The sequence below is a fragment of the Pseudoliparis swirei genome, chromosome 3 (assembly GCF_029220125.1).
Source record: "Pseudoliparis swirei isolate HS2019 ecotype Mariana Trench chromosome 3, NWPU_hadal_v1, whole genome shotgun sequence".
In the NCBI taxonomy this organism is placed as follows: domain Eukaryota; kingdom Metazoa; phylum Chordata; class Actinopteri; order Perciformes; family Liparidae; genus Pseudoliparis; species Pseudoliparis swirei.
In genome coordinates, this window is record NC_079390.1 from 24,102,218 (window position 1) to 24,127,852 (window position 25,635).

Here is a 25,635-nt window from a genome sequence, read left to right on the forward strand (position 1 = left end):
ACGCCTGCTAGTGTACAATGTTAAATTATGATAATATATTATATTGCATTCTTGTCAGCATCACTGGTATATGAGATATATTGGAGTATTGTCTTATTTACACATATGTATTTTAAGGACACCATCTTTTTCTTTTGTGACTGGTGTGTCATCTATAAAATGTCGCATAACTCATGTTAATATATTATTTGTAATCTTTTTCTTTTTTTTTGGTCTCCAGACTTCCGTCTCTCCCCGGAGGCTCCGTCGATCCGTGGCCGACTACAGTGCTCGCATGCGGGGGGGGCTACACACACAGAGCACGCTGTGTCCTCCGTCCTCCTTATGGGCTCCAAGTTCTCGGGGAGCCAGTCTGACCGTAACCGTTACGGTCTCGTGCTCCCGCTGCTGTTACCGGAGCAACACACCAAAAGGGGAGGGGGGGGGGGGGACACCGCTCCTTCCGACTGACACCCATTAGCCGTTGGTCTCGCGCGCCAGGAAGCGTCACTACCACTTTATAACAAGACGGTCCGCGGGTGGAGGAAGAGAGCGAGCGCGTGCAGCGCGTGCAGCAGCTCCCCTTCCCGCTCCTCCTCCCCCGCTAACGTCTGTCCGGGCTAACAGCACCACGTTAGCTAACCGCACGTTGTGCCTTGAATCGATTTTTTTTTTTTTAAATAACAAAATAAATCCACCGCGTCGACGGGTGAAGTTCATAATACAGATAAAACACAGCGACAGTGACACGCCGGTAACGTACGGACACACACACACACACACGTAAACACACGGACGGGCTACCTGAACGCGGGGTCCCCTTTGCTGCATCTCGGGGGCGGCGACGAAAACGCATTCCTCTTGTTGAAAAGTTTCTGGAAGAGAGTCGGAGGCATTTCGGACCCGACAGACACATCAATTCGGTCCTGGATTTGTTTCCTACTCCTTTCTTTCCTCTTTTTAAATCCGAGAGCAGATCTTGTTCCTTGTAACCGTCTCCATGGGTGTCACAGTCATATGACAGGCATTAGTCACGGGGAGCTGCTTGGTAACACACTACATTTTTCTGATTGGCTGCCCGGACACCGCTGCTACTAGAAATTACCTGATTGGTTGGTTATTTTTAGCCCCGGTACCACGTGGTATGGGGATTTTCTTTTTTTCTTCTTCTTCTTCTCGCTGTGTTTATGTTTTGTCAGGAGCCGTGACGGCATGAAGTAGATATAGTTATTTTATTAGTCTTTTATTATTTAAAGGAACAATTTTTTTTAGATACGGGTAAAGCAATATCAGATATTAAAAAGTGCACAATATAGACAAAGAAATAGAATAATAATAATAATAACCTTCAATTTTATATAGCGCTTCTCTAAATACCCGAAGTCGCTTACAGAGTCCAGAGTCCAGTAGTCATACACACACAGTCATACCGGTGGTGGTAAGCTACATCAGTAGCCACAGCTGCCCTGGGGCAGACTGAATCATATGAACATGTACTCACAAAACAACCGAATATGTTCAGAGACATCAAAACAAGTTGCGACCGTTGTGCTGCTCGCGTGACACTTTGCACCTGAGAAGAGATTCAGGATGTACAGATTTATTTAATTCATACATTTATTGTAAATTTATAAATTCATGTTTTTTTTCCGAACTATAAAGTACACACAAAGTAAAACAAACATAACATCTTTTTACTTTTTTTGCTTGCGTTAAATATTCAGATTAGGCATTGGCACGTGGGCTCGTGCACGCAAATGCAACGCATACAACACATATTTCACATGGAAAAAAACAACAAAATCACTGTCCGGAGAAGAGAGAACAAAGATGGCCGTTTGGAGAATGCACGCCTGCCACCTCGTGGCCGTTCTGCTCCAGACTTGTTTTTTAATAATAAAACAATTAAAAAGGAAATCCAGTGGTTGCAGTTTGAGCAGCAGGTTATGTAATACAAAAATAAAGTTCCCTCTGAAATATCCTCTTTAAAAATATATATATTTACAAACACTTTTACATGTTTCTCTTTCCGACAGAATATTCTTTTTACAGGATATTTCACATCTGGATTATAAATGAATCCATATTTCACATAGCAGACGGGCCCTCGTCCTCGATGACGTCGGCAGGAAACAGAGGAGTGCCTGCGAGCGCCGCGCTCCTCGCGCTCATCCTCCTGAAGAAGGCGTGCCGGTCGGCGAGGTCCTCGAAGTGGAAGAAGGTGGCGTCGTCCCTGCGTCGGGGCTGCAGGAGCGCCGCCGTGACCGGGCTCCGGAAGCAGACCTTCTTCTTGTACACGAGGGGCCTCCTGCCGGGCAGCTGGGGGAGCAGGAGGACATCTGTACTTTGGATTTATAATACAATAATAACTTAAATAACTTAGCTTTCTTACTTTTGGTGGGGTTTTCCACTTCTCTGCAGAATGAGGATTTAAAAAGATAAATAAAACGACATTATTAGAGAGTATTCGTGCGTGGTAGAGTTATTTTCACGCGTTGTACCTGATTTAAATGGGTCGGCGTGTATCCTGGTCTCAGCTTCAGGTCCTCTGTGTTTGCTTCAACGAGAGCAGACGGTAATTGAACCAGTTTTTATCATTTGTATTATACAGGACTGTCTCAGAAAATTAGAATATTGTGATAAAGTTCTTTATTTTCTGTAATGCAATTAAAAAAACAAAAATGTCATGCATTCTGGATTCATTACAAATCAACTGAAATATTGCAAGCCTTTTATTCTTTTAATATTGCTGATTATGGCTTACAGCTTAAGAAAACTCTAAAATCCTATCTCATAAAATTTTAATATTTCCTCAGACCAAGTAAAAAAAAGATTTATAACAGCTGAGTGTTTGTCAAGGCTCAGGAAACCCTTGCAGGTGTTTCGAGTTAATTAGACAATTCAAGTGATTTGTTTAATACCCTACTAGTATACTTTTTCATGATATTCTAATATTTAGAGATAGGATATTTGAGTTTTCTTAAGCTGTAAGCCATAAACAGCAATAAATCAGAATAAAAGGCTTGCAATATTTCAGTTGATTTGTAATGAATCCAGAATGCATGACATTTTTGTTTTTTTAATTGCATTACAGAAAATAAAGAACTTCATCACAATATTCTAATTTTCTGAGACAGTCCTGTATATTTAATATATTATTATTAGGCCTTCTGAGATAAACGGTGCATGTTAAGGGACCTGTCCAAACTCACCTGGTCTCACGGCTGTTCTCAGTTGGTGAAGCTCCTGCAGACAAAGGTTATCAGACCTTTGAGACGCAGCACTTTGCATCAGTCAGTGGTGGAAAGGACAATGTGTCATATACAAATAAATAAAATAAAATTGATGGATACAAATTTGAATATATTTATATAAATATATATAAATAAATGAATATAATTTCTTTAATTGGATTTTCACACTTGTGAAAAGCCCCAACTTTATTATTTAAATGTATTTATATGTACTTCTCAGAATCCACCGTAACAACTGACCAACTATATATTGTATTTATTGTTTATGTTTTATTTGGATTATTTAAATCCCATGATCACATTAAGATTTTTATTTTATAAATATATTTATAAATATAAGAACTGTTTATGGTATTTTCTCACCATTTTGAAGCACTCTCCAGATTAATGTATCATTATTATTATTATTATTATTATTATGATGATTACCGGTGATGTGGGAGAGGTCGGGGGAGGGGTGCCTGCGGATGCTCTCGGCGTGGCTGGCGTCCAGCAGGGTGGAGTTCTTGGTGGACTTCTTGGTGTGAAGCTGGAGAGCCAGCGGCTCCTTGAAGGACGTCAACGTCTCCACTGAGGACCACGAAGAATATTATGACTTCATACTCATGGATCAATAAGAGACACACACACACACACACGATAGCTGCCTCTTCTGAAGATCTCTGGAGATGAAAGACTACTGCTGGAGGTTGCAGAGGAGTAACAGTCTTCATCCTCCTCCTCTTCCTCCTCCTCCTCCGGGCTGAGTGTGCTCTCCAGAGTCACCGTGAGGTTTTGTCTGGTGACTTTAAGAACCGGCCTTTCACCGACCGTGAAGGCCTCGGAGCCGGGAGGCGTCTGAGAGAGAGAGAGAGAGAGAGAGAGAGAGAGAGAGAGAGAGAGAGAGAGAGAGAGAGAGAAACAACAACAACGTTTTGAGGAACCTTTGAAAGTTGGAATTAAATATTCTCTTATTCCAGACAGACATGAGGAGCTGTGTGAGGTGTATTAGGGCCCATTGTTATTATTGTTATTATGACTAATAGAGGTTCATCTCCCTGGGCCTAAACTTTAATCTGTCACAGTTGTTGACATATTGGGATACGCAACACCTCGTAGACCTGGTGATGCCTCCATGAACCACTGAACGGACCAGAGAGAACAGACCGCGAGTGAAACATCGTTTCTGTTTCACTCTGTTTTATTCCGTCTCTTTGTTGTTGTTTATCTTATTGTTTTACACGTCATCCTATAAATATACACTACCGTTCAAAAGTTTGGGATCACCCAGACAATTTCGTGTTTTCCATGAAAACTCACACTTTTATTTATCAAATGAGTTGCAAAATGTATAGAAAATATAGTCAAGACATTGACAAGGTTAGAAATAATGATTTGTATTTGAAGTATTAATTTTTTTCTTCAAACTTTGCTTTCGTCAAAGAACTCTCCTTTTGCAGCAATTCCAGCATTGCAGACCTTTGGCATTCTAGCTGTTAATTTGTTGAGGTAATCTGTTGAAATGTCACCCCACGCTTCCTGAAGCACATCCACAAGTTGGATTGGCTTGATGGGCACTTCTTGAGGACCATACGGTCAAGCTGCTCCCACAACAGCTCAATGGGGTTGAGATCTGGTGACTGGCCACTCCATTACAGACAGCAGACCAGCTGCCTGCTTCTTCCCTCAAGAGTTCTTGCACAATGTGGAGGTGTGCTTTGGGTCATTGTCCTGTTGGAGGAGGACATTGGCTCCAATCAAGCGCTGCCCACAGGGTATGGCATGGCGTTGCAAAATGGAGTGATAGCCTTCCTTATTTTAAATCCCTTTTACCTGGTACAAATCTCCCACTTTCCCAGCACCAAAGCAGCCCCAGACCATCACATGACCTCCACCATGCTTGACAGATGGTGTCAGGCACTCTTCCAGCATCTTTTCACCTGTTCTCCTACTCACAAATGTTCTTCAGTGTGATCCTAACACCTCAAACTTGGATTCATCTGTCCAGAACACCTTTTCCAATCTTCCTCTGTCCAATGCCTGTGTTCTTTTGCCCATACCAATCTTTTCTTTTAATTGGCCAGTCTCAGATATGGCTATTTCTTTGCCACTCTGCCTAGAAGGCCAGCATCCCGGAGTCGCCTCTTCACTGTCGATGTTGACACTGGCGTTTTGGGTACCATTTAAAGAAGCTGCCAGTTGAGGACCTGTGAGGCGCCTATTTCTCAAACTAGAGACTCTAATGTACTTGTCTTCTTGCTGAGTTGTGCACCGGGCCTCCCACTTCTCTTTCTGCTCTGGTTAGAGCCCGTTTGTGCTGTTCTCTGAAGGAGTAGTACACACCGCTGGAGGAAATTTTCAGTTTCTTTGCAATTTCTGCATGGAATAGCCTTCATTTCTAAGAACAAGAATAGACCGCGAATTTCACATGAAAGTTCTTTTTCTGGCCATTTTGAGAGTCTTATCGAACCCACAAATGTGATGCTCCAGATAATCAACTAGCTCAAAGGAAGGCCAGTTTTATAGCTTCTCTCATCAGCAAAACAGTTTTCAGCTGTGCTAACATAATTGCACAAGGGTTTTCTAATCAGACATTAGTCTTCTAAGGCGATTAGCAAACACAATGTACCATTAGAACACTGGAGTGATAGTTGCTGGAAATGGGCCTCTTTACACCTCTGGAGATATTTCATTAGAAACCAGACGTTTCCACCTAGAATAGTCATTTACCACATTAACAATGTATAGAGTGTATTTCTGATTGATTTAATGTTATCTTCATTGAAAAAAACAATGCTTTTCTTTGAAAAATAAGGACATTTCTAAGTGATCCCAAACTTTTGAACGGTAGTGTATGTGTAACTAAAATAAACATAACAAAACTGCCCATGCAACGTCACTTGTGTGAAAGACTTCTGTAAATGTGTAAGAAAAAGAAAAAGAATAGAAACACTCACAAACAGCCGGCCTGGTTCCGCCTCCTCCTCCTTAGGCTCCTCCTCCTCATGCTCCGCCTCCTCGGGCTCCTCGGGAATATCTTCATGACGGTTGTGTCTCCTGCCCCCTGAGAGTGTGTGTACATATATATATAAGTGTGTGTGTGTGTGTGTACATATATATATATAAGTGTGTGTGTACAAATATATAAAGTAAAGTAACAGGTATGACGTCATTTATATGAAACCCGTCTTACTGTCTCGCCGGCTCGGTGCTGCCTTCATGGGCGTGTCGCGTTTGTTCGGCGCCCCGCTGCCTCGGTACCGGTGTCGACCCATTTCCGGTTGAAACGGAGCTCCTGGCCGTCGGAGGAGCCGCCGTCCCGGTTAACGGTAACGTTCCTAAAGACGGTGCCGGTAACGGACGCGCTTCCCTCTCGGTTCTCTGCGCGGTGCCTAGCAACCGAGCGCACCTGTGGGTCAGCGGCTGATGGCGACTTGAAGCCACGCCCACTTTATTTTACTCTGAAAGTCTTCAACGGAAGTCTTTCTATGGATGCTCATTTCCGCCATTGTGACGGAAAATAACTATAAATAAATTATAAACTTATACTTTCTAAAAAATAATGACATTTAATCATGTTTCACCCCCCCCCCACACACACACACACACACACCTACACACACACACACACACACTACTTATTATAAAAATATGACTTATTAATTTACAGGAAAGTTTCTCAGATCGTTTTGTTGTGTGTATTTCATGTGTAGATATGGAAAGTACACAAAGAGAAGGACTTGGCTGTAGATGTCAGAGCTTTGGTCGTATTTATTTAAATGTTTAATTATGAGTTTACTAAAAGTGTGATCCTCTTAATATTGGAAACTTTTTTAATTTGTCACACGTCAACAACAACAAAAAGGATGAATAATTAAACAATAAATACATATAAATAGCCTGGAGGCATGTGTGTGTGTGTGTGTGTGTGTGTGTGAGTCAGATCCTAATAACAGAAGAGTTTCCTGTTGTTTTCATCCCAGTTTAACCAGTTAGAGACGTTTAGTGTTTTCCGAGTGATGATTTTTTCTAAATAATAATCAGAAACATCCAAAAACAATTAGCAGAATTAAATGAAAAGTAAAAGTTATTTGTTTGCAGGTTCTGTTCCTACGAATTGTATGATGTAAAATTATAAAATAATAAAGAAGACATAATACAAAGAAGAAAAAACATAATGTTACTCATGCACTGATACTTTTACGTCTTAAATGCTTTTACATTGTAAAATTGTGATTCATTTACAAAAATGTTTGTTGGTAAACAATCTGCGTGGAAACCTTTCAAAAACCAAACCTGTACGCAAACTTTTAATAACAAGTTAAGCAATAAAGAACGGAGACACTCGGTTAAAATCATTCCAGAATATCTTTTATTGTCATCGCCCCTCGTCCGAAGCCCCGCCCCCTCCCTCGTCCCTATTGCTGCACTCAATCGTTACAAGGATATGGTGCCGATTCCATTGGACAGCAGAATAGATCAATAAATAAGGTATAGTTCATCTCACGACACGCAGAGAGAGAAAGAAATCCATTCAAACCATTGATTTAATAAATATGCTTACATCTAGCGGTCCTCATTCATGTACATCCACATTGTTTATGCTTCGGGACGGTAATCAACTTAAAAAGCCTATACATTACTTCTACGTGTAAACCCCTCCAGAGAACTCCAACAAACGCCTCGTTCAGTCGACCTGCGGTCCGTCCGGCGAGCGGAGGTCAGCGGCTTCGCCTACGCTGCAAAGCCTGGAAGCTAACGCTGCTAGCATCGCAGGGCTAACCGCATGCATCCAGCCCTGGTTTTTGGATTACCTCTTTTTAGTTTTTCTTCTTTTTCATCTTCTTTTGTTTTTCTCTTCACCTGATGTACTATTTTGTGCAAAAGGACGGACGAAAAAAAGAAAAGATGTCGGAGTGCGAGCGGACCTCCGTGATCGTGACGGGCCGTCGCGTAAAAACAACAAAGAAAACGAGGAGCATGCGAAGAAAAAAAAAGAAGCAGAAAAAATGACGATCGCAGAGGCGTGACTCGGTGGAACGCGGGAAGTGTGTGTGTGTGTGTGTGTGTGGGGGGGGGTTGTAAGGCGTGGAGCGGCCGCCCCTCCCTGCCTGGTTCTCTGGGTTCTGACCTCGGGACACAAAGGTCACGCTGAAAGAGAGGAATCGACGGTTTTCCATTTTTTGCCTCCTCGTGCGGCGCCGCGCACAAAGATACCGCGTGAAAGGAAGTGGTGGAGCAGAGTGACAGGAAGTGGTGGAGCTCAACGTAAAAGTGAGGGTTGGTTTGGGTGGAGAGCGCGAGGCGATTTAAATAAAGATTTAAAATGCTTAAAGCTACTACGAGGAACTTTCATTCCGTGTTGTCTCTGGCACCCCCTGTGGACTAAAGTGGTAATGTCTCCGAGCACCAGGGTCCCTTTAGAGAACCTCTCATTTCACTGCAGCGGAGGTCTGAGAGTCTGCCCCGTCAAGTCCTGGTCCAGAGGAGAATATCTGCTGCTGGAGGAGGAGGAGGAGGAGCAGAGCTCTCCTTCTCCTCCCACAGGAACCTCTGCATGCGGTCCGAGGCTGCAGCAAAGTTTTATCTGGGTCTAGTCCACGGTGTACTGGTCTCTGCTGGATCTGGGTCTAGTCCACGGTGGACTGGTCTCTGCTGGATCTGGGTCTAGTCCACGGTGGACTGGTCTCTGCTGGATCTGGGTCTAGTCCACGGTGGACTGGTCTCTGCTGGATCTGGGTCTAGTCCACGGTGGACTGGTCTGTGTCGGAGTCTGAGCTGAAGGAGTTTCTGGTGAACCCGCATGATGTCATCTGGTCTCGCCAGAGTCCGACCCCGGTGGCTCGGATGAAAAGAATAAGTAAAGAAGAGAGGATCTTCTGTCCGGTGGTCTTGGTGACTTCTGGAGGATCGTGGAGGATCAGGACTAAAGGGAGACGGATTCAAAACCACTTGAAGTTCCTCAGAGCAGCTTTAAAGTGAAACAATCAAACTAAGAGATAAAGTGAAATACTTGATGGCCTCGTTTGAAGTGTCGGCAGCTCGATACCGCCCCCTGCTGGCCGACACTCGAAACGCACCACGTCTGTTTGCTGATTGGTTCTTTCTGCGGCGTGGAAACAATCCAGCTCACGAGCTAAATAATATATATTTTTTAACATATGCTTTCTCACATAAACACAAAAATACACATACGGATGTGTATCAGATTCCACTTTATTTCTTTGATTTGTTTTGTGTTTTCTGGGCATTTTAAATCTCCCAAAGCGTGGATGGGCGTTGCTTTTCCAAGAGCACGTGAAGCCTAAGGTGTCACATCTTTCGTCCCACCGCGGGGTCGAGAGGGTCAAAAGAAAGGGTCAAAAGAAAGGGTCATGAGGTCGGGCCTTCACATGGAGATGCTGTCGTAGAGCCGCTCGATCTTCTCCTTGAAGAACTCCTTCAGCTCGGGCCTCTTGGCCTTCAGCGTCGGGGTCAGGAGGTTGTTGCTGATGGAGAACATCTCGCTGCAGATGTAGATGTTCTTCACCTTTGGAAATAAATGAAACGGATCCGAGTTACTTGAAGACTTATCGAACTTCAAGAAGAGGGATTGGCGTCGACGTACCTGCTCAAACGAGTGGAGGCCGCTGGCCTTGCCCAGACGCACCAGATCCTCGAGGACGGCCTTCTTCAGTTCCTGTTGACAAAGAGAAGAACGTCATGTGTTCCGGAGACTTCTGCACCATCCGAGGCGTTTCGAGGCGTCGGCGACACCTACCGTGTTTTTACAGAGGTCCTTGTAGGTGCCGAAAATGCCTTTCTTCTTGGCCCACTCAGGCATGACTTCAGGGTCAGGAACCACAATGCCCACCAAACAGGACTGGGAGGAGAGCCGAACACAGGGGGAGTGAATACAAGAAAGATGCAGACTCATTCCGGTTAGAAGACGTTGGTCCTGGCTTGAGATGGAGCACAAGAACCAGAGAAGCCAGGAGGCCGCAGTCGGAGAGCAGCTGCACACTGACAAACACCTCAACGCATCACTGCTGCTGCTACTGGTGCGTTACTGAATTTATGGGAAATATTTCAGGGTTTGAAAATGTCTAAAAACACCATCTGCTGTTTTTTAAATCGTGGAAAATAAGCGAAAAGCTCAAAACAACATCTGGTGATGGATTCTGTGTTGATGTCAAGAAGATGTGTGAAGAAGAAGCGTTAGATCAGGGGTCCCCAAACTTCCCCCCATGTTTCCTGCTGACGTTAGCTTGCCAAAGAACACCGTGTGTTTTCTTTGCCCGTATTCTTGCCTGCAGGCTGTCTCCGTGGATGTAGAGCTGCGTCACCGGCTCGCTCCTGATGTAGATGTTCTCGATCTTCTCGGGGGAGATGTACTCGCCCTGCGCCAACTTGAAGATGTGCTTCTTCCTGTCGATGATCATCAGCGTGCCGTTCTGTAATGGAGGAGGGGGGGGGGTCAGGGGGGTCGAGAGAGTGGCGAGAAGAAGGAAGCCAACGCGTGGTTCAGAGTCGGCGGGCGAGGCAAAGTCTACTTACCGGCAACCATTTGCCGATGTCGCCGGTGTGAAGCCAGCCGTCCGCGTCCAGCGTCTCGGCCGTCCTCTCCGGGTCTTTGAGGTAGCCCTTGAACACGTTGGAGCCCTTCACACAAACCTAGGAACGGAAATAAGAGTGAAATACAGATATATTATTTTCCGATTCGGAGACACGACCGTTCACATGTTTGGGGTCACGTAGAAAACAACATATAAATCCTCTCTCTACATAGTTGATGTGTAGATGACTATTCTCTGGTGTTTAATGAAGTCTCTACATAGTGTGTAGAGGCCCATCTCCAGTGTTCTAGTGGTACATTGTGTTATCGTCTTAGAAGACTAGCGGAGGGGTAGAAAACCCTTGAAAACCCTTTTTATGTGAGCGCAGCTGAAAACAGTTATGCTGGTGAGAGAAGCTATAAAACTGGCCTTCCTTTGAGACACAAGAAGAATTACATTAATATTTACTTAAAAATCAGACCTCAGACCTCACGCTTCAGGCCTCACGCTACAGGCCTCACGCTACAGGCCTCACGCTACAGGCCTCACGCTACAGGCCTCACGCTACAGGCCTCACGCTTCAGGCCTCAGGCCTCAGACCTCAGACCTCAGGCCTCAGGCCTCACGCTTCACGCCTCAGGCCTCAGACCTCACGCTTCACGCCTCACGCCTCAGACCTCAGGCCTCACGCCTCAGGCCTCACGCCTCAGGCCTCACGCTTCACGCCTCAGGCCTCAGACCTCAGGCCTCACGCCTCAGGCCTCACGCCTCAGGCCTCACGCTTCACGCCTCACGCCTCAGACCTCACGCCTCAGGCCTCACGCCTCAGGCCTCACGCTTCACGCCTCAGGCCTCAGACCTCACGCCTCAGGCCTCACGCTTCACGCCTCACGCCTCAGACCTCACGCCTCAGGCCTCAGGCCTCAGACCTCACGCCTCAGGCCTCACGCCTCAGACCTCAGGCCGGGCCTCGTTCCTCCATCGCTCAGTGTGAGTCTCACTCCGCTGCGTGATGTTCGTGGTCACTCACCTCGCCTTCCTCCTTGGAGGCGAAGTAGTTCTTCTCGGGAACGTCCACCAGTTTGATGAGGTTGCACGGCAGCGGCGCCCCGACGTGACCTATGGACGGGGTTTAGTTACAAATATGTAATGCGGTATCATCATTGGCCAGCAGGGGGGGATGTTGGACTGTTTATTCTATTTTTTTGAGTCACTGTGAGTCAAGTTTCATGAATGTTTCTGGATCTCCTCTAAATATAATATATATATATATATATATGTATTTTTATACCAATATATACGTTTTTTTACCACGGTATGAAAGAAAAGAAAATATGTTTTATTTTGGGGGTGAACTGTCCCTTTAAATCTTCGTCCACAGAGAGTAAACGAATGAGCTGTTTTATATATTTATTTTTTATCATTTAATGAGTTGTAGGTTTGATTTATGTTTATGTTTCTGTGGCATTATGTGCTTATTATTAATATTTATAATATTATTAATTAATATTATTATGAATTTGAATATATTTATAATTAAACTACCTATTACAATAAACAATAAATAAATAAGTTAAGAATAAATAACAATACAACAATGTTAGTATCTTAAAATTAATAACATTCAAAAGACAGATTATTATGAATTATTTGTATCTATTGTTCTTCTTGAATCTAGGCAGTTTGACTTTTATCCCGACTCGTTGATGTTGGCGAGCAGCAGTTATGTAACGTGACCCAACAGCTATCCACCCCCACCCCCCCACACACACACACACACACACAGACTCCACTTGTGTGTGGATTTGATAAGAGCTCGGTGGTTACATCATCGTCTGGTTTACAGGCGATCCTGACCTCCATTAAACGTTATCACGGCTCCTCACTTTTCGACCTTTGACCTCCAGCCCGGGCCTGTTACATCACCGCTCACACTCACCTGGGGTCCAGTCTCCAGGTGTGGTGAAGGTGCAGCCAGCTGTGCACTCTGTCTGTCCGTACGCCTCGTACACCTACACACACACACACACACACACAGGACAGGTTATACATGTGTGTGGACTGCATGCCGATTGCACGTCGTGTGTATCTACCTCAGCCCTATCGAAGTGTGTGTGTGTGTGTGCGTGTGTGTGTGTGTGTGTGTGTCTGACCTGGCATCCCAGTGCTGCTCTGAGGAATCCCAGGACGCTGGGCGAGGTCGGAGCCGCCCCGGTTATAATCATCCTCAGTCGTCCTCCGAGGCTCGCCTGGGAAACACCATGAATACGTCTTTATTTTAAATGTTTACTATCATGATATTAACTAAAAAACAACAACAATCTCAGGATTTATTATTCTCTCTCCTGACCACCAGGGGGCCTCTGGTTGTATAGAAGTCTCTGCTTCATGTGTTAAAGCTGCCTCCTCTCTCCTGACCACCAGGGGGCCTCTGGTTGTATAGAAGTCTCACCTGGATCTTGCTGAAGAACACCTTGTCCCACACGCTGTCGCTGCGGATGACCCCGCTGCTGACCTCAGCTCCTTTTCTCTTGGCGGCGAAGTTGAGCAGCCAGCGCTTCAGCGGCGTGTTGGCCTGGCTGAAGATCTGAGGAAGAGGAGCGTAGAGGTCAGGGGTCACCGGTCCAGCTGTGGGAGGTCTGTGAACTGTCTTTATTGGCATATTCATGTGATCAGTGGGAGCACGGCGACCTTTGACCTTTGACCTCCGGCTCATCTGAATCCAAAACTTAAAGGTGTAAAACATAATAAAATGTCCTTTTGTTTTATTAAACATCCTTCTTAAAGTGCAATAATCCTACTCTTAATAATATGTGTACACCTTTGTTGTGTTGTTGTTGTTGTTGTGTTGTTGTTGTTGTCTCACCTTGTCGTACATGCGGTTGAGAAGTCGAGGCACGACGGGGAAGATGGTCGGCCTCAGAGTCTTCATGTCGTCAGGGAGCAGCCGGATGTCTCCCTGGTAGAACCCGATGCGTCCTCCATGGCAGTACACTACGGACTACACACACACACACACGCACACACACACACAGGCACACACACACACACACACACACACTGCTCTCACTGCCGAGCCAACAGAAAACTGAATGGTTGCAGTTAAAAAGAATCTGATTACATGTAAACAAGTAAACATGTAAACAAGTAAACATGTAGACATGGGCTTTTAAAATGATTGTTCTCGATAACGTGGTTTCCTGTGTTCATATATGTATATGTGTGTATATGTGTGTATGTGTGTACATGTGTGTGTATGTGTGTGTGTGTGTAGGTGTGTGTAGGTGTGTGTGTGTATGTGGGTGTGTCGGTGTATGTGTGTGTGTGTGTAGGTGTGTGTATGTGTGTGTATGTGGGTGTGTCGGTGTATGTGTGTGTGTGTATGTGTATATGTGTGTGTAGGTGTGTGTATGTGTGTGTGTATGTATGTGGGTGTGTCGGTGTATGTGTGTGTGTGTGTGTATGTGGGTCTATATGTGTGTGTGTGTTCATCCATCATCAGAGTTGGAAAATGAAACTTATGAAGGAAAGAGAGAACGAGCCTCTCCCTCCCTCCTCCTCTCCCTCCCTCCTCCTCTCCCTCCCTCCCCCCTCCTCTCAGAGGAACACCCCCTCCAGTCCCGTAGCCCCGCCCCTTCGTAGCCCCGCCCATCTTTACCTCGATGAGCCTCTCGAACATGTGAGCCAGCGGCAGGAAGGAGATGAGGCAATCATCCTTGTTGGGACAGATGACTTTCTGCAGGGAAGGAGGGAAGGAAGCAAGGAGACATGTCACTCACCTTGGAACACGACATGATCAATGTTTATCTTCAGGAGAAAATAAAACTCACGTCTGTTACTTTGAGGAAGCCGGAGAAATCTGCCACCACGTTCCCATGACTCAGCATCACGCCCTTTGGGTTCCCTGTGCAGCAGAAACACACACACACACACACACACACGCACACACACACACACGCACACACACACAGACCAGCTAAATGTCAGGCTGCAAAGAGACGTGATCCATTTAATTCTGCCATAAATGCACTTTTATTTATGTCCACGATAGGTGTCAGAACTCAGAAACCTCACACACACACACACGCACACACGCACACACACACACACACACACACACACACACACACACACACACACACACACACACACACAGGCACAGCTTTATTGTGTGTCTGTGCAGGTGAAAAGGTGTGAGAACTTGTTTGCACACTTTTAAACCTGCATTAATGGATAATGCGTGTGTACACACACACACACACACACACACACACTTGCAAAATGCATCAGAATAAAATACCCTCATATCTCATTTCCCACATTAATTTCTAATTTAACTGAAATTTTGAAGATGTATTGTCTCATTTTTAATTTGTAATTCTATAAATCTATAAATGAACTTTGGGTTCATGTTTAGTGGAACCAGCGTGAAGCAACGACTAGACAAAGGGTTCCTCTTTCCACACGTATGATGTGACTCACGATGGTGCTGCAACAACAACAACAACAACAACAACCGCCGCCGCCGCGCTGGGTGTTGTGGGCGCAGTCCCCGCGGCCGCCAGCAGGGGGCGCCGCTCTCTGCGCGCTGCTGTAAACGGACTCGTGTCCTCGCGCGACCTGCTCTGTCTCCGGTCTGTTTCCGGTGTGACGACAACTCCCAAACGTTTTAGAAAAAACAAAAACATGGAGGCTTCCTCGCTCACACGACTCGCCCCCCTCGTTTTTTTCCAGACATGCGCAGTCGGCGCCGCAGGGCTGCTGCTCGCTCTCTTTCCAGTAAACTCCTCTCTCTCTCTTTCCGGTCAGAGGTGTTCACTTCCTGTTCCCTCCGTCACGCTCACAGCCCTGAGAGCTGCATGTTGATGACGTTGAACAGCAGACACACAACTCAGATGAACGACAGTCTTTGAAGTATTCACTTATGTATTGCTGTGTGCACCATAAGGTACTAACTGATGACGTCATGATGTATAGAAGAAGAGATAAACTCACGTTTACATGTTTACTGAAGGAATACATCGAGAGAAGGAGAGTCACTATATAGACTTCTATACAACCAGAGGAGTCGCCCCCTGGTGGTCAGGAGAGAGAATGCAGCTTCAACACATGAAGCACATACTTCTATACAACCAGAGGAGCCCCCTGGTGGCCAGGAGAGAGAATGCAGCTTCAACACATGAAGCATATACTTCTATACAACCAGAGGAGTCGCCCCCTGGTGGTCAGGAGAGAGAATGCAGCTTTAACACATGAAGCATAGACTTCTATACAACCAGAGGAGTCGCCCCCTGGTGGTCAGGAGAGAGAATGCAGCTTGGAGTATCTAAACTGAGCCCGGCTTTAACGCCGTACATTTTAAAATGTACAATTCTGATGCTGCATTCAAAGTCCATAAGACACAATAATTAAGTCTGACCTCTCTTCAAACTCACATATTATATATTTATATATATATATATTTATATATATACATATATATTTATTAGTGCTGTGAAAAATAACGCGTTATGATTAAATTACAGGATTAATTAGTAAAAAAATGTTTGCGCATTTAACGCATGCGCAAAATGAGCTTCCAATCCGTCTGCTGTTGGTCGTCTCTACAGCAGCGTGTCATTCTGTCTCTACGTGTCGCGTCAACAACTCTTCTCGGCTCGCGCGCGGTAGAGCTCAGCCGCGATGCGCGCGCACTGGTGAGCAAGTTCTGTGCCCCCTGTGTATAAATGTATATATCCGTCTTTTGTCATAAGTCTTTATGTTCTCACAAAAATATACCGAGAATATCGGTAATATGTGATTAATCATGATGAATCCACAGAAACCTGTGATTAACCTAATTAAAATTGTTACTCGTTTCACTGCCCTAATATTTATATATATATATATATATTTATATATATATATAAATACATAACCAACAAGGAGATTGACGAGACGTCAGAGCGCCCTCCCTGTGTGACTTTGGGGCGTGGGGCCAGCGGACTCGGCCTTTGTGCACCTGAAGGTGCAGCCGGTGATAAACGAGGGAGAGGCGGAGCCTCGGGGACGGGGTTGGGTATCCGCCTCATGACCCGAGGACGTCCCGATACCTCCCGATACCGACCGGAGCCCAAACGGGCCGAGTAACGCGATGCTGATTCGTTACCTGTGGTTCCGCTGGTGAAGCACACGATGGACAGGTCGTCCGGCGCCGGCGGCTGAGGAGGCACAAGAGCGTCAGTCAGAGCAGGACACGCCCACCAGGACGGAGGCCCGTGTCTAGAGGGCGCGGTCTATATTATATATAAATATTAAACATAAATAACATATGTTTGAATCTTTAAATCACCGGCAAAGTGTAAATGAACACGTTAATAATAAGAGATCGAGACGACGTCAACTGACACCTTTGCTAAGTCCCGCCCCCTTCGAAGGCCGACTGGCCAATCACAGCACTTTTTAATTACCTTTTTTTGAATGTGGTTTATTTCTGGGTTTGGAGCAAGTCGCGGTGAAACGTTAGCTCAGTACATTAGCACAGCGTCAGCACGGCTACGCTAAGCTACGCTACTGACGGTGAACTGCATGTCTACAGCTGCTGCTTTTGCTTTTTAAAGATCGATCCAGTGAATAAAGGCCGTATCCGGCTCTACGGGAACAGGTAGCTCCTCTACTTCACCGTCTTCCGTCTCTGACCTCCAGGGGACGGGTCACGCCCCCTGGAGGTCGACGCTTTAGCTTCTACCTCTAAAGAATCGTCCGGTCCGAGGTGTCAGCTACACGTCGCGCTACCAGCCAATCGACTCGCCGCTGGCCTCCCCTCAGCGTCAGAGGTCCGCCTCTCAGAGGTGGAGATGTGGCACTACGGCTGGTCCTGAGTCAGTACTTACTACCGGGTTTCTGTGGTGCTCCCGGCCCAGCGCCTGCAGGGACAAAAAAACATGAACACCGGCGTCACCGCTGGACCTTAATGCACAGGAGACACGAGCGTGACATCATCGGACACTCATGAGCGTGTCTGTGTGGGCGGCTGCGGTCAGTGTGGTGAGCGATGATAATAGATCCTCTCGCTTCTTCTGAAGCCGGCCGGGAAACAGACGAGCCGGGCCTCTCAGTCCGTCCCACCGGACCAGTTCAGGCTCTTGAAGTATGAGTTATGCGTTATGAGTTTTGAGTTATGCGTTATGAGTTATGAGTTATGCGCCCAGCGGCTGCCAGCTGCACTCGATGGAATGTCCCCATTGAGCTATAAGAGGTTTTAAGTGTGCTCCTCCTTTTGAAAGGACAACAGAAAACTCTATCTGCTCCTCTCTTAAAGGGACAGCGCGCCCTATTTATCTATCTGGATTATTTTTAGGTGCCACGTAACTGAGGCTCGACCAGTTTCACGCGGCTGCAGGAACAAAGAGTCACTTGAAATGTTCTTTATCGTGTGTGTGTGTGTGTGTGTGACCGAACATGCCCCGGCAAACAACTTGTTGTGTCATCGCATGCTGAGCTCTGATTGGATGTTCGGCTCGTGCAAAGTTTACAACTTTTCCAATCTGTGATTTTTCAAAGTACACACGAGGCGACGTTCTCCGTGTGTGTTTGGCCTCCGCCGGCCTGAGGACGCCTTCCTTCTTCTTCCTCCTTCCTCCTTCTTCCTCCTCCTTCCTCCTTCCTCCTCCTTCCTCCTTCCTCCTCCTCAGGCTGTGATTCATGTTGTAAAACACGTCGCATGAGGCCTAGTTTGACTTCTTATCACACTCAAAGTCGTGCGCTCGTGTATTTTCTGCATTAATCCACCATCTTAAAGGAAGGGAACCAGCGCTCCTGTTTTTTGGGGTCATCCGAGGTCACAGGGCCTCTAGTTTACATCTGAGAGAGCACGGTAATTAAAATATGGAGAAACCCGCCTCCTCCTTTGATCTTATTGCTATCTGACTGTCATCCCGGTGACGACAGCTCAACAAAGAACACCACCTGAGAGGATCCCAGAGACTCTGCTCACCTCCACTTCCTGTATGGCCTGGACGCGCACGCCGCAGCTCTCGCCGCGCCGCACCAGGTCGCCGTCGAAGTCGTCCATCAGGATGATCCTCCGCAGGCCGGGCGTGTCCCGGCGCGCCACGTTGTCCAGCAGCACCTGAGCTTTGTCCACCTTGTCACAGATGACCGTGGAGATGTCGGCTGGAACGACACCGGAGAGCGTGTCGGGGGAAGGGCGAGTGGTGTGTGTGTGTGTGTGAGTGTGAGTGTGAGTGTGTGTGAGTGTGTGTGTTCTTACCGGTGTTGATGATGAACCGGATGGCGTCCGGGCCCAGCGTGTCGTAAAGGGGAACCACCACCATGGAGTAGGTGTAGCAAGCCAGCTCTGAGATGATCCACTGGAACCACACGGGAGGGAGGGGTCAGAGGTCAGAGGTCAAAGGTCATTATTATGAGATACATCTTACTCTTCTACAATAGTTCAAAGCATGTTTGTGCGTCACCATCTTGTTTTGTTTACAACCAGAAGAGACACGAGAGGGCGAAGTTAAGTAGAAACGACGCCGAATAAAACATTAAAAAAGTTACAATGAACTTTTATGGTTATATAGAAGTCTATGCTTCATGTGTTAAAGCTGCATTATCTCTCCTGACCACCAGGGGGCGACTCCTCTGGTTGTATAGAAGTCTATGCTTCCTGTCTTAAAGCTGCATTCTCTCTCCTGACCACCAGGGGGCGACTCCTCTGGTTATATAGAAGTCTATGCTTCCTGTCTTAAAGCTGCATTCTCTCTCCTGACCACCAGGGGGCGACTCCTCTGGTTGTATAGAAGTCTATGCTTCATGTCTTAAAGTTGCATTCTCTCTCCTGACCACCAGGGGGCGACTCCTCTGGTTGTATAGAAGTCTATGCTTCATGTCTTAAAGCTGCATTCTCTCTCCTGACCACCAGGGGGCGACTCCTCTGGTTGTATAGAAGTCTATGCTTCCTGTCTTAAAGCTGCATTCTCTCTCCTGACCACCAGGGGGCGACTCCTCTGGTTGTATAGAAGTCTATGCTTCCTGTCTTAAAGCTGCATTCTCTCTCCTGACCACCAGGGGGTGACTCCTCTGGTTGTATAGAAGTCTATGCTTCATGTCTTAAAGCTGCATTCTCTCTCCTGACCACCAGGGGGCGACTCCTCTGGTTGTATAGAAGTATATGCTTCATGTCTTAAAGCTGCATTCTCTCTCCTGACCACCAGGGGGCGACTCCTCTGGTTGTATAGAAGTCTATGCTTCATGTGTTAAAGCTGCATTCTCTCCTGACCACCAGGGGGCGACTCCTCTGGTTGTATAGAAGTCTATGCTTCATGTGTTAAAGCTGCATTCTCTCTCCTGACCACCAGGGGGCGACTCCTCTGGTTGTATAGAAGTCTATGCTTCCTGTCTTAAAGCTGCATTCTCTCTCCTGACCACCAGGGGGCGACTCCTCTGGTTGTATAGAAGTCTATGCTTCATGTGTTAAAGCTGCATTCTCTCTCCTGACCACCAGTGAGAGGAGGAGTGAGAGGAGGAGGGGGGAAGGAGTGAGAGGAGGAGTGAGAGGAGGAGGGGGGGAGGAGTGAGAGGAGGAGTGAGAGGAGGAGAGGGGAGGAGGAGGAGGAGGAGAGGAGGAGGAGGAGAGGAGGAGGAGGAGGAGAGGAGGAGTGAGAGGAGGAGTGAGAGAAGGAGGTGAGAGAAGGAGTGAGAGGAGGAGGTGGAGAAGGAGGAGTGAGAGGAGGAGTGAGGAGGAGGAGAGGAGGAGTGAGAGGAGGAGTGAGGAGGAGGAGAGGAGGAGGAGAGGAGGAGTGAGAGGAGGAGTGAGGAGGAGTGAGAGGAGGAGGGGGGGAGGAGTGAGAGGAGGAGTGAGAGGATGAGTGAGAGGAGGAGTGAGAGGAGGAGTGAGAGGAGGAGTGAGAGGAGGAGGGGGAGGAGTGAGTCACCTCCGGCCGGTTCTGGGCGAACACCCCGATGAACTGGGTCGGGTCGGGCCGGCAGCCCTGGTGCAGCAGGCCGGAGCCCAGGTGCTCGGCCCGGGCCGTCACCTGCAGACGGCAGACAGCAGCTGATTGGTCCAGGTGGATCAACACTCAGGCCGAGCCCACCAACCAGACGTCTCACAAACCGTAACTCAACTCAACCAACCGATTAATGGAGGAACAGTCAATGTTCTTTTGGGAAGGAAGAAAAGGAAAATCCAAGATTATGTAAAAAGACACAAAAAAACACAGAAATCATCTGGAAATGTTGTTATTTTTCTGCCGGTTTTCCTGAGGAGCGTCTCGTGATGAGGTCGCTCCATGTGGGAGGTTGCGTAACGCGGAGTTCTTTCCACATCATGTCTCAACGTGGTTTCCCAAAGAAAACCCAAAATATTGCGCAACCCCCCAAAAAGCAATCGCTCCTTTAAGAGCCCGGTTGCAGTCACTCATGGTGTTAATTTGCTTATTTGACATATTTTGAGATATATATCTATACATCTATATATATAATGACATCGTTTTATCTTCAAGAAGCTGTGACAGACATATTGTTACTATTTCTTGGCACTTTTTGTGTGTGTTGCAGATTAAACAATGAGAAGAAAACCAGTAATCGATCATCACAATGAGCTGCAGCAGGAAGTCCAACAGGTGGAACCGGATCAGACTACCTGCGTTACCTTCGCTACTAACTGTACACACACACACAGACACTGTACACCCACACACACAGAGACACACACACACTGAACCTGTATCCAGGCTGGCTGTCACCTAAATATAGCATTGTTTTGCAGACTGCAGTTCCTCGCCGTGGCTCGGTTGCCGGGCAGATTAGGTGCTACCGAAGCCTCTGTGGCTACAACCGAGTAGTTACGGTTACCCCTCACGGTATAAATTATTACAGCTCATCCAATGTCGTCGCACGGCGGGTAATAAGTGAAAAGTTTATAGAATGTGTCTTAAAAAAAAAATCAGCAAGAATATCTGAAATATTTTTTTAAAAGATAATTATACAATGTCTGCAAAAAAATGTAATTAAAGACTGTAAAATAAAACATAAATACTGCTTTATTACCACTAGAGTTCAAATTTTTTAGCATTATGTGTAGCATTCGTCCGTGGTGGCGTTCACATGCGGGGGTCTCCTTCTTTTAAAGGGACAGTTCAGCCTAACATCTAAAACACATATTCTTCCTCTCACCTGTCAGTTATTTATAATTCTTCTAATTTATCAATTTATATTATTTTGACGTGAGAAGCCGACTGTCGCCGTGCGGAAGGGAGAAGGACGCTTCATTCTGGAATCTGATTGGATGAACAGCACGACGAGGCGATGTGTATTTCTTTAGGGGTGTACTGTCCCTTTAAGAGCTCTCACCTCTTTGTAGGAGATCCACTTATAGGGCTGGTTGGGGAGCCGCGAGCCCAAGCAGGGCCCGTCACCTGGGGAGCATCAGAGGATGACATCGTCTATACGGAGGACCTGGATACACCTTTCCTCTGGGCAGCCATTTTGTTAAACGCTCGAATTCTGAGATGTAACATTTATATTACATATAACATTTATATAATATATAACATGTATATTATATATAACATTGATATAATATATAACATTTACATAATATATAACATGTATATTATATATAACATTTATATAATATATACCATTTATATAATATATAACATTTATATAATATATAACATTTATATTATATATAACATTTATATTATATATAACATTTATATAATATATAACATTTATATTATATATAACATTTATATTATGTATAACATTTACAAAATATATAACATTTACATAATATATAACATTTATATTATATATAACATTTACATAATATATAACATGTATATTATATATAACATTTATATAATATATAACATTTATATAATATAAAACATTTATATAATATATAACATTTAGATTATAAATAACATTTATATAATATATAACATTTATATTATATATAACATTTATATAATATATAACATTTATATTATATATAACATTTATATAATATATAACATTTACATATTATATACCATTTATATTATATATAACATTTATATAATATATAACATTTATAATATATATAACATTTATATTATATATAACATTTATAGAATATATAACATTTATATTATATATGACATTTATATTATATATAACATTTATGTAATATATAACATTTATATTATATATACCATTTATATAATATAGAACATTTATATCATATATAACATTTATATTGTATATAACATTAATACATTATTTAACATTTATATTATATATAACATTTATGTGTGTGAGTGTGTATAGGTGTGTGTTTGTGTATGTGTGTCTGTGTGTAGGTATGTGTGTTTTTCTGTGTGTCTGTGGGTTTGTTTGTGTGTAGTTGTATTATGATGTATAACATGATGTGTACCCTCTTCATTAGGTGTGTGTATGTGTGTGTACCCTCTACATTAGTTGTGTGTACCCTCTACATTAGTTGTGTGTATGAGTGTGTACCCTCTACATTAATTGTGTGTATGTGTGTGTACCCTCTACATTAGTTGTGTGTATGTGTGTGTACCCTCTACATTAGTTGTGTGTATGTGTGTGTACCCTCTACATTAGTTGTGTGAGTACCCTCTACATTAGTTGTGTATGTGTGTGTACCCTCTACATTAGTTGTGTGTATGTGTGTGCCCTCTACATTAGTTGTGTGTGTACCCTCTACATTAGTTGTGTATGTGTGTGTACCCTCTACATTAGTTGTCTATGTGTGTGTACCCTCTACATTAGTTGTGTGTGTGCGTCTCAGACCCACCAGACACGTGGAGGCCCCTCTGGAAGACCTCGTACATGGTCCTGGCGTCGTCATGGTAATGGCTCAGCAGCTTGGAGCCGTCGCCCATCATCGACCGGCGAGCTCCGTCTTCATGCTGAGACACGAAGGAACAACACAACATTTAAATAACACACAACACACACAACACAGATTCAACTCTCTGCGTTGTGCAAAGAGAGAAGAAAATGATCATCCATCTGTCATATATCTGTGTGTCCTTGCATGTGTGTGTGTGTGTGTGTGTGTGTGTGTGTGTGTGTGTGTGTGTGTGTGTGTGTGTGTAATGGAGCTTTTGTGCATTGCACAATGTCAAAACAAGCTTTTATACACACAGAGCACATTTAATAGTGACAGTTTTATTAATTGTGTAACTTTCATGTACTAACAATGTAATCAAAGTGAAGAGAATGTTATGCTATTGTTATTAATATTAATATTATTCATTATAAGTATTACTGATATAATAATAACAATGATAATTAATTAGTCATTATTATTATGAATATTATTATTATTATTTATTATTATTCATTATGTAATACAATTAATAATTAATGAATTCTTATTAATAATAATGTTATAATTTTTATAATTTGGAGGTAAAACGTGTACAAGACCATGTGTGAATATAAATGATGTAATATTTATATATATTTGTTAATTTCCAGGGACTTTCTTGTGTGTGCGAGTCGAGGTCAGAGGTCAATAAAGTCACGTGTGTTACGTAATATTCTGTTACGTGATGTTAAATGCACTAAAACTCGACGGCTCACATGAACACTTTTTCTTTTAGCTGATCGAGGAATGCATAACGAGGACACCTTGACCTTTGACCTTCCCGCTCTGACATCGGCCGTGCAGAGACGGCGTTCATCCCGCAAAATTGCGTCCCGATGCCGTACATCCTGGTACTCTAGACATATGGCGTATCTCCTCGTGGCAGCTGGAGCGCGTCAGTGAGCGGCATCTTACCGGCACCTCCTCGGACTGGTGCAGCAGACTGCAGGGCGGCGCGATGGGCCGCGGCCGCGTGGCCAGCCAGTACGCCAGCACGGCGGTCAGCGCGCCGATGCCCACCAGCGTGGAGGTCGGCAAGGACCGGAAGAACTGACCCAGGTCCTCCATCTCCGGGATCCTCAGGCCCGACATCATCTCCTGGGCCTGCATCTTCTCCATCAAGGTGGAACTCAGCTCTGAGGAGGAGAACCGAGCGTTACCGCTGCATTCTCTCTCCTGACCACCAGGGGGCGACTCCTCTGGTTGTATAGAAGTCTATGCTTCATGTCTTAAAGCTGCATTCTCTCTCCTGACCACCAGGGGGCGACTCCTCTGGTTGTATAGAAGTCTATGCTTCATGTGTTAAAGCTGCATTCTCTCTCCTGACCACCAGGGGGCGACTCCTCTGGTTGTATAGAAGTCTATGCTTCATGTGTTAACGCTGCATTCTCATTCTGTTTGTGTGATGTGTGTGTGCATGGGTGTGATGTGCGTGTGTGTGTTTGTGTGTGTTTGTGTGTAGAAAGCACGAACACACACACACACAGAAACACATAGTGCTCATCTAGGCTCAGCTTCCAGTGTCACACACGCCCACATGCACACACATAAATATACACACACACACATCACACACAGATGAACACACACACACACGCATCATGTATCTGAGGGTTTCCTTCCCTCGCGCTAGGAGTGAGTCAGAGACAGCACAGAGCCAATGGCAGCGGAGCACTGCTGCAGCTCACAGCCAATCAGAATCACTTCCTGTCTGCTGTCTCTCTCTCTTTAGCTCGCTAACCCACACACACACACATACACACACACACACACACACACCAACATACAGTGATAGGTTTAAATATCTGAGGCCGTGAGAGGACTGGCGTCATCAGTATATTTAATTTATATATATATATATATATATATAAATATAAATATACTTCTATATACATGTATATATGTATTTATATATACATATATTTATATATAAATACATATAACAAACACACACACAAACAAACAAACACACTGCAGGTGTATGAAATCAGGTGTAGAAGAAATATGAACACACACA

General features: G+C 44.9%; 3 protein-coding genes across 3 annotated transcripts in view; 1 reads left to right on the forward strand and 2 right to left on the reverse strand.

Moving 5' to 3' along the window:
• The window catches only part of fnip1 (folliculin interacting protein 1), a 26,212-nt gene extending 25,232 nt beyond the window's left edge, over positions 1–980 (reverse strand). Inside the window, 1 exon segment of the mRNA XM_056444347.1 lies at positions 784–980. Coding sequence (XP_056300322.1) covers positions 784–875 — 92 coding nt within the window. The 5' untranslated portion in view covers positions 876–980.
• A 2,976-nt stretch (positions 981–3,956) lies between these two features.
• The window catches only part of irf1b (interferon regulatory factor 1b), a 67,143-nt gene continuing 45,464 nt past the window's right edge, over positions 3,957–25,635 (forward strand). Inside the window, exon 1 of the mRNA XM_056444316.1 lies at positions 3,957–3,963. The gene's annotated coding sequence lies outside the window, so the exon portion shown is untranslated. The remainder of the gene's footprint in view (positions 3,964–25,635) is intronic.
• acsl6 (acyl-CoA synthetase long chain family member 6) overlaps positions 7,567–25,635 on the reverse strand; it is a 33,708-nt gene continuing 15,639 nt past the window's right edge. Inside the window, exons 2-21 of the mRNA XM_056444307.1 lie at positions 24,534–24,754; positions 23,541–23,655; positions 22,085–22,149; positions 20,665–20,766; positions 18,999–19,098; positions 18,723–18,901; positions 17,620–17,652; positions 16,896–16,947; positions 14,578–14,651; positions 14,406–14,483; positions 13,614–13,748; positions 13,200–13,334; positions 12,901–12,996; positions 12,687–12,759; positions 11,778–11,866; positions 10,749–10,865; positions 10,502–10,645; positions 9,973–10,074; positions 9,820–9,891; positions 7,567–9,741 (exon numbers count right to left, since the gene is read on the reverse strand). Of these exons, the coding sequence (XP_056300282.1) occupies positions 9,601–9,741; positions 9,820–9,891; positions 9,973–10,074; positions 10,502–10,645; positions 10,749–10,865; positions 11,778–11,866; positions 12,687–12,759; positions 12,901–12,996; positions 13,200–13,334; positions 13,614–13,748; positions 14,406–14,483; positions 14,578–14,651; positions 16,896–16,947; positions 17,620–17,652; positions 18,723–18,901; positions 18,999–19,098; positions 20,665–20,766; positions 22,085–22,149; positions 23,541–23,655; positions 24,534–24,754 (2,123 nt within the window). The 3' untranslated portion in view covers positions 7,567–9,600. The remainder of the gene's footprint in view (positions 9,742–9,819; positions 9,892–9,972; positions 10,075–10,501; positions 10,646–10,748; positions 10,866–11,777; positions 11,867–12,686; positions 12,760–12,900; positions 12,997–13,199; positions 13,335–13,613; positions 13,749–14,405; positions 14,484–14,577; positions 14,652–16,895; positions 16,948–17,619; positions 17,653–18,722; positions 18,902–18,998; positions 19,099–20,664; positions 20,767–22,084; positions 22,150–23,540; positions 23,656–24,533; positions 24,755–25,635) is intronic.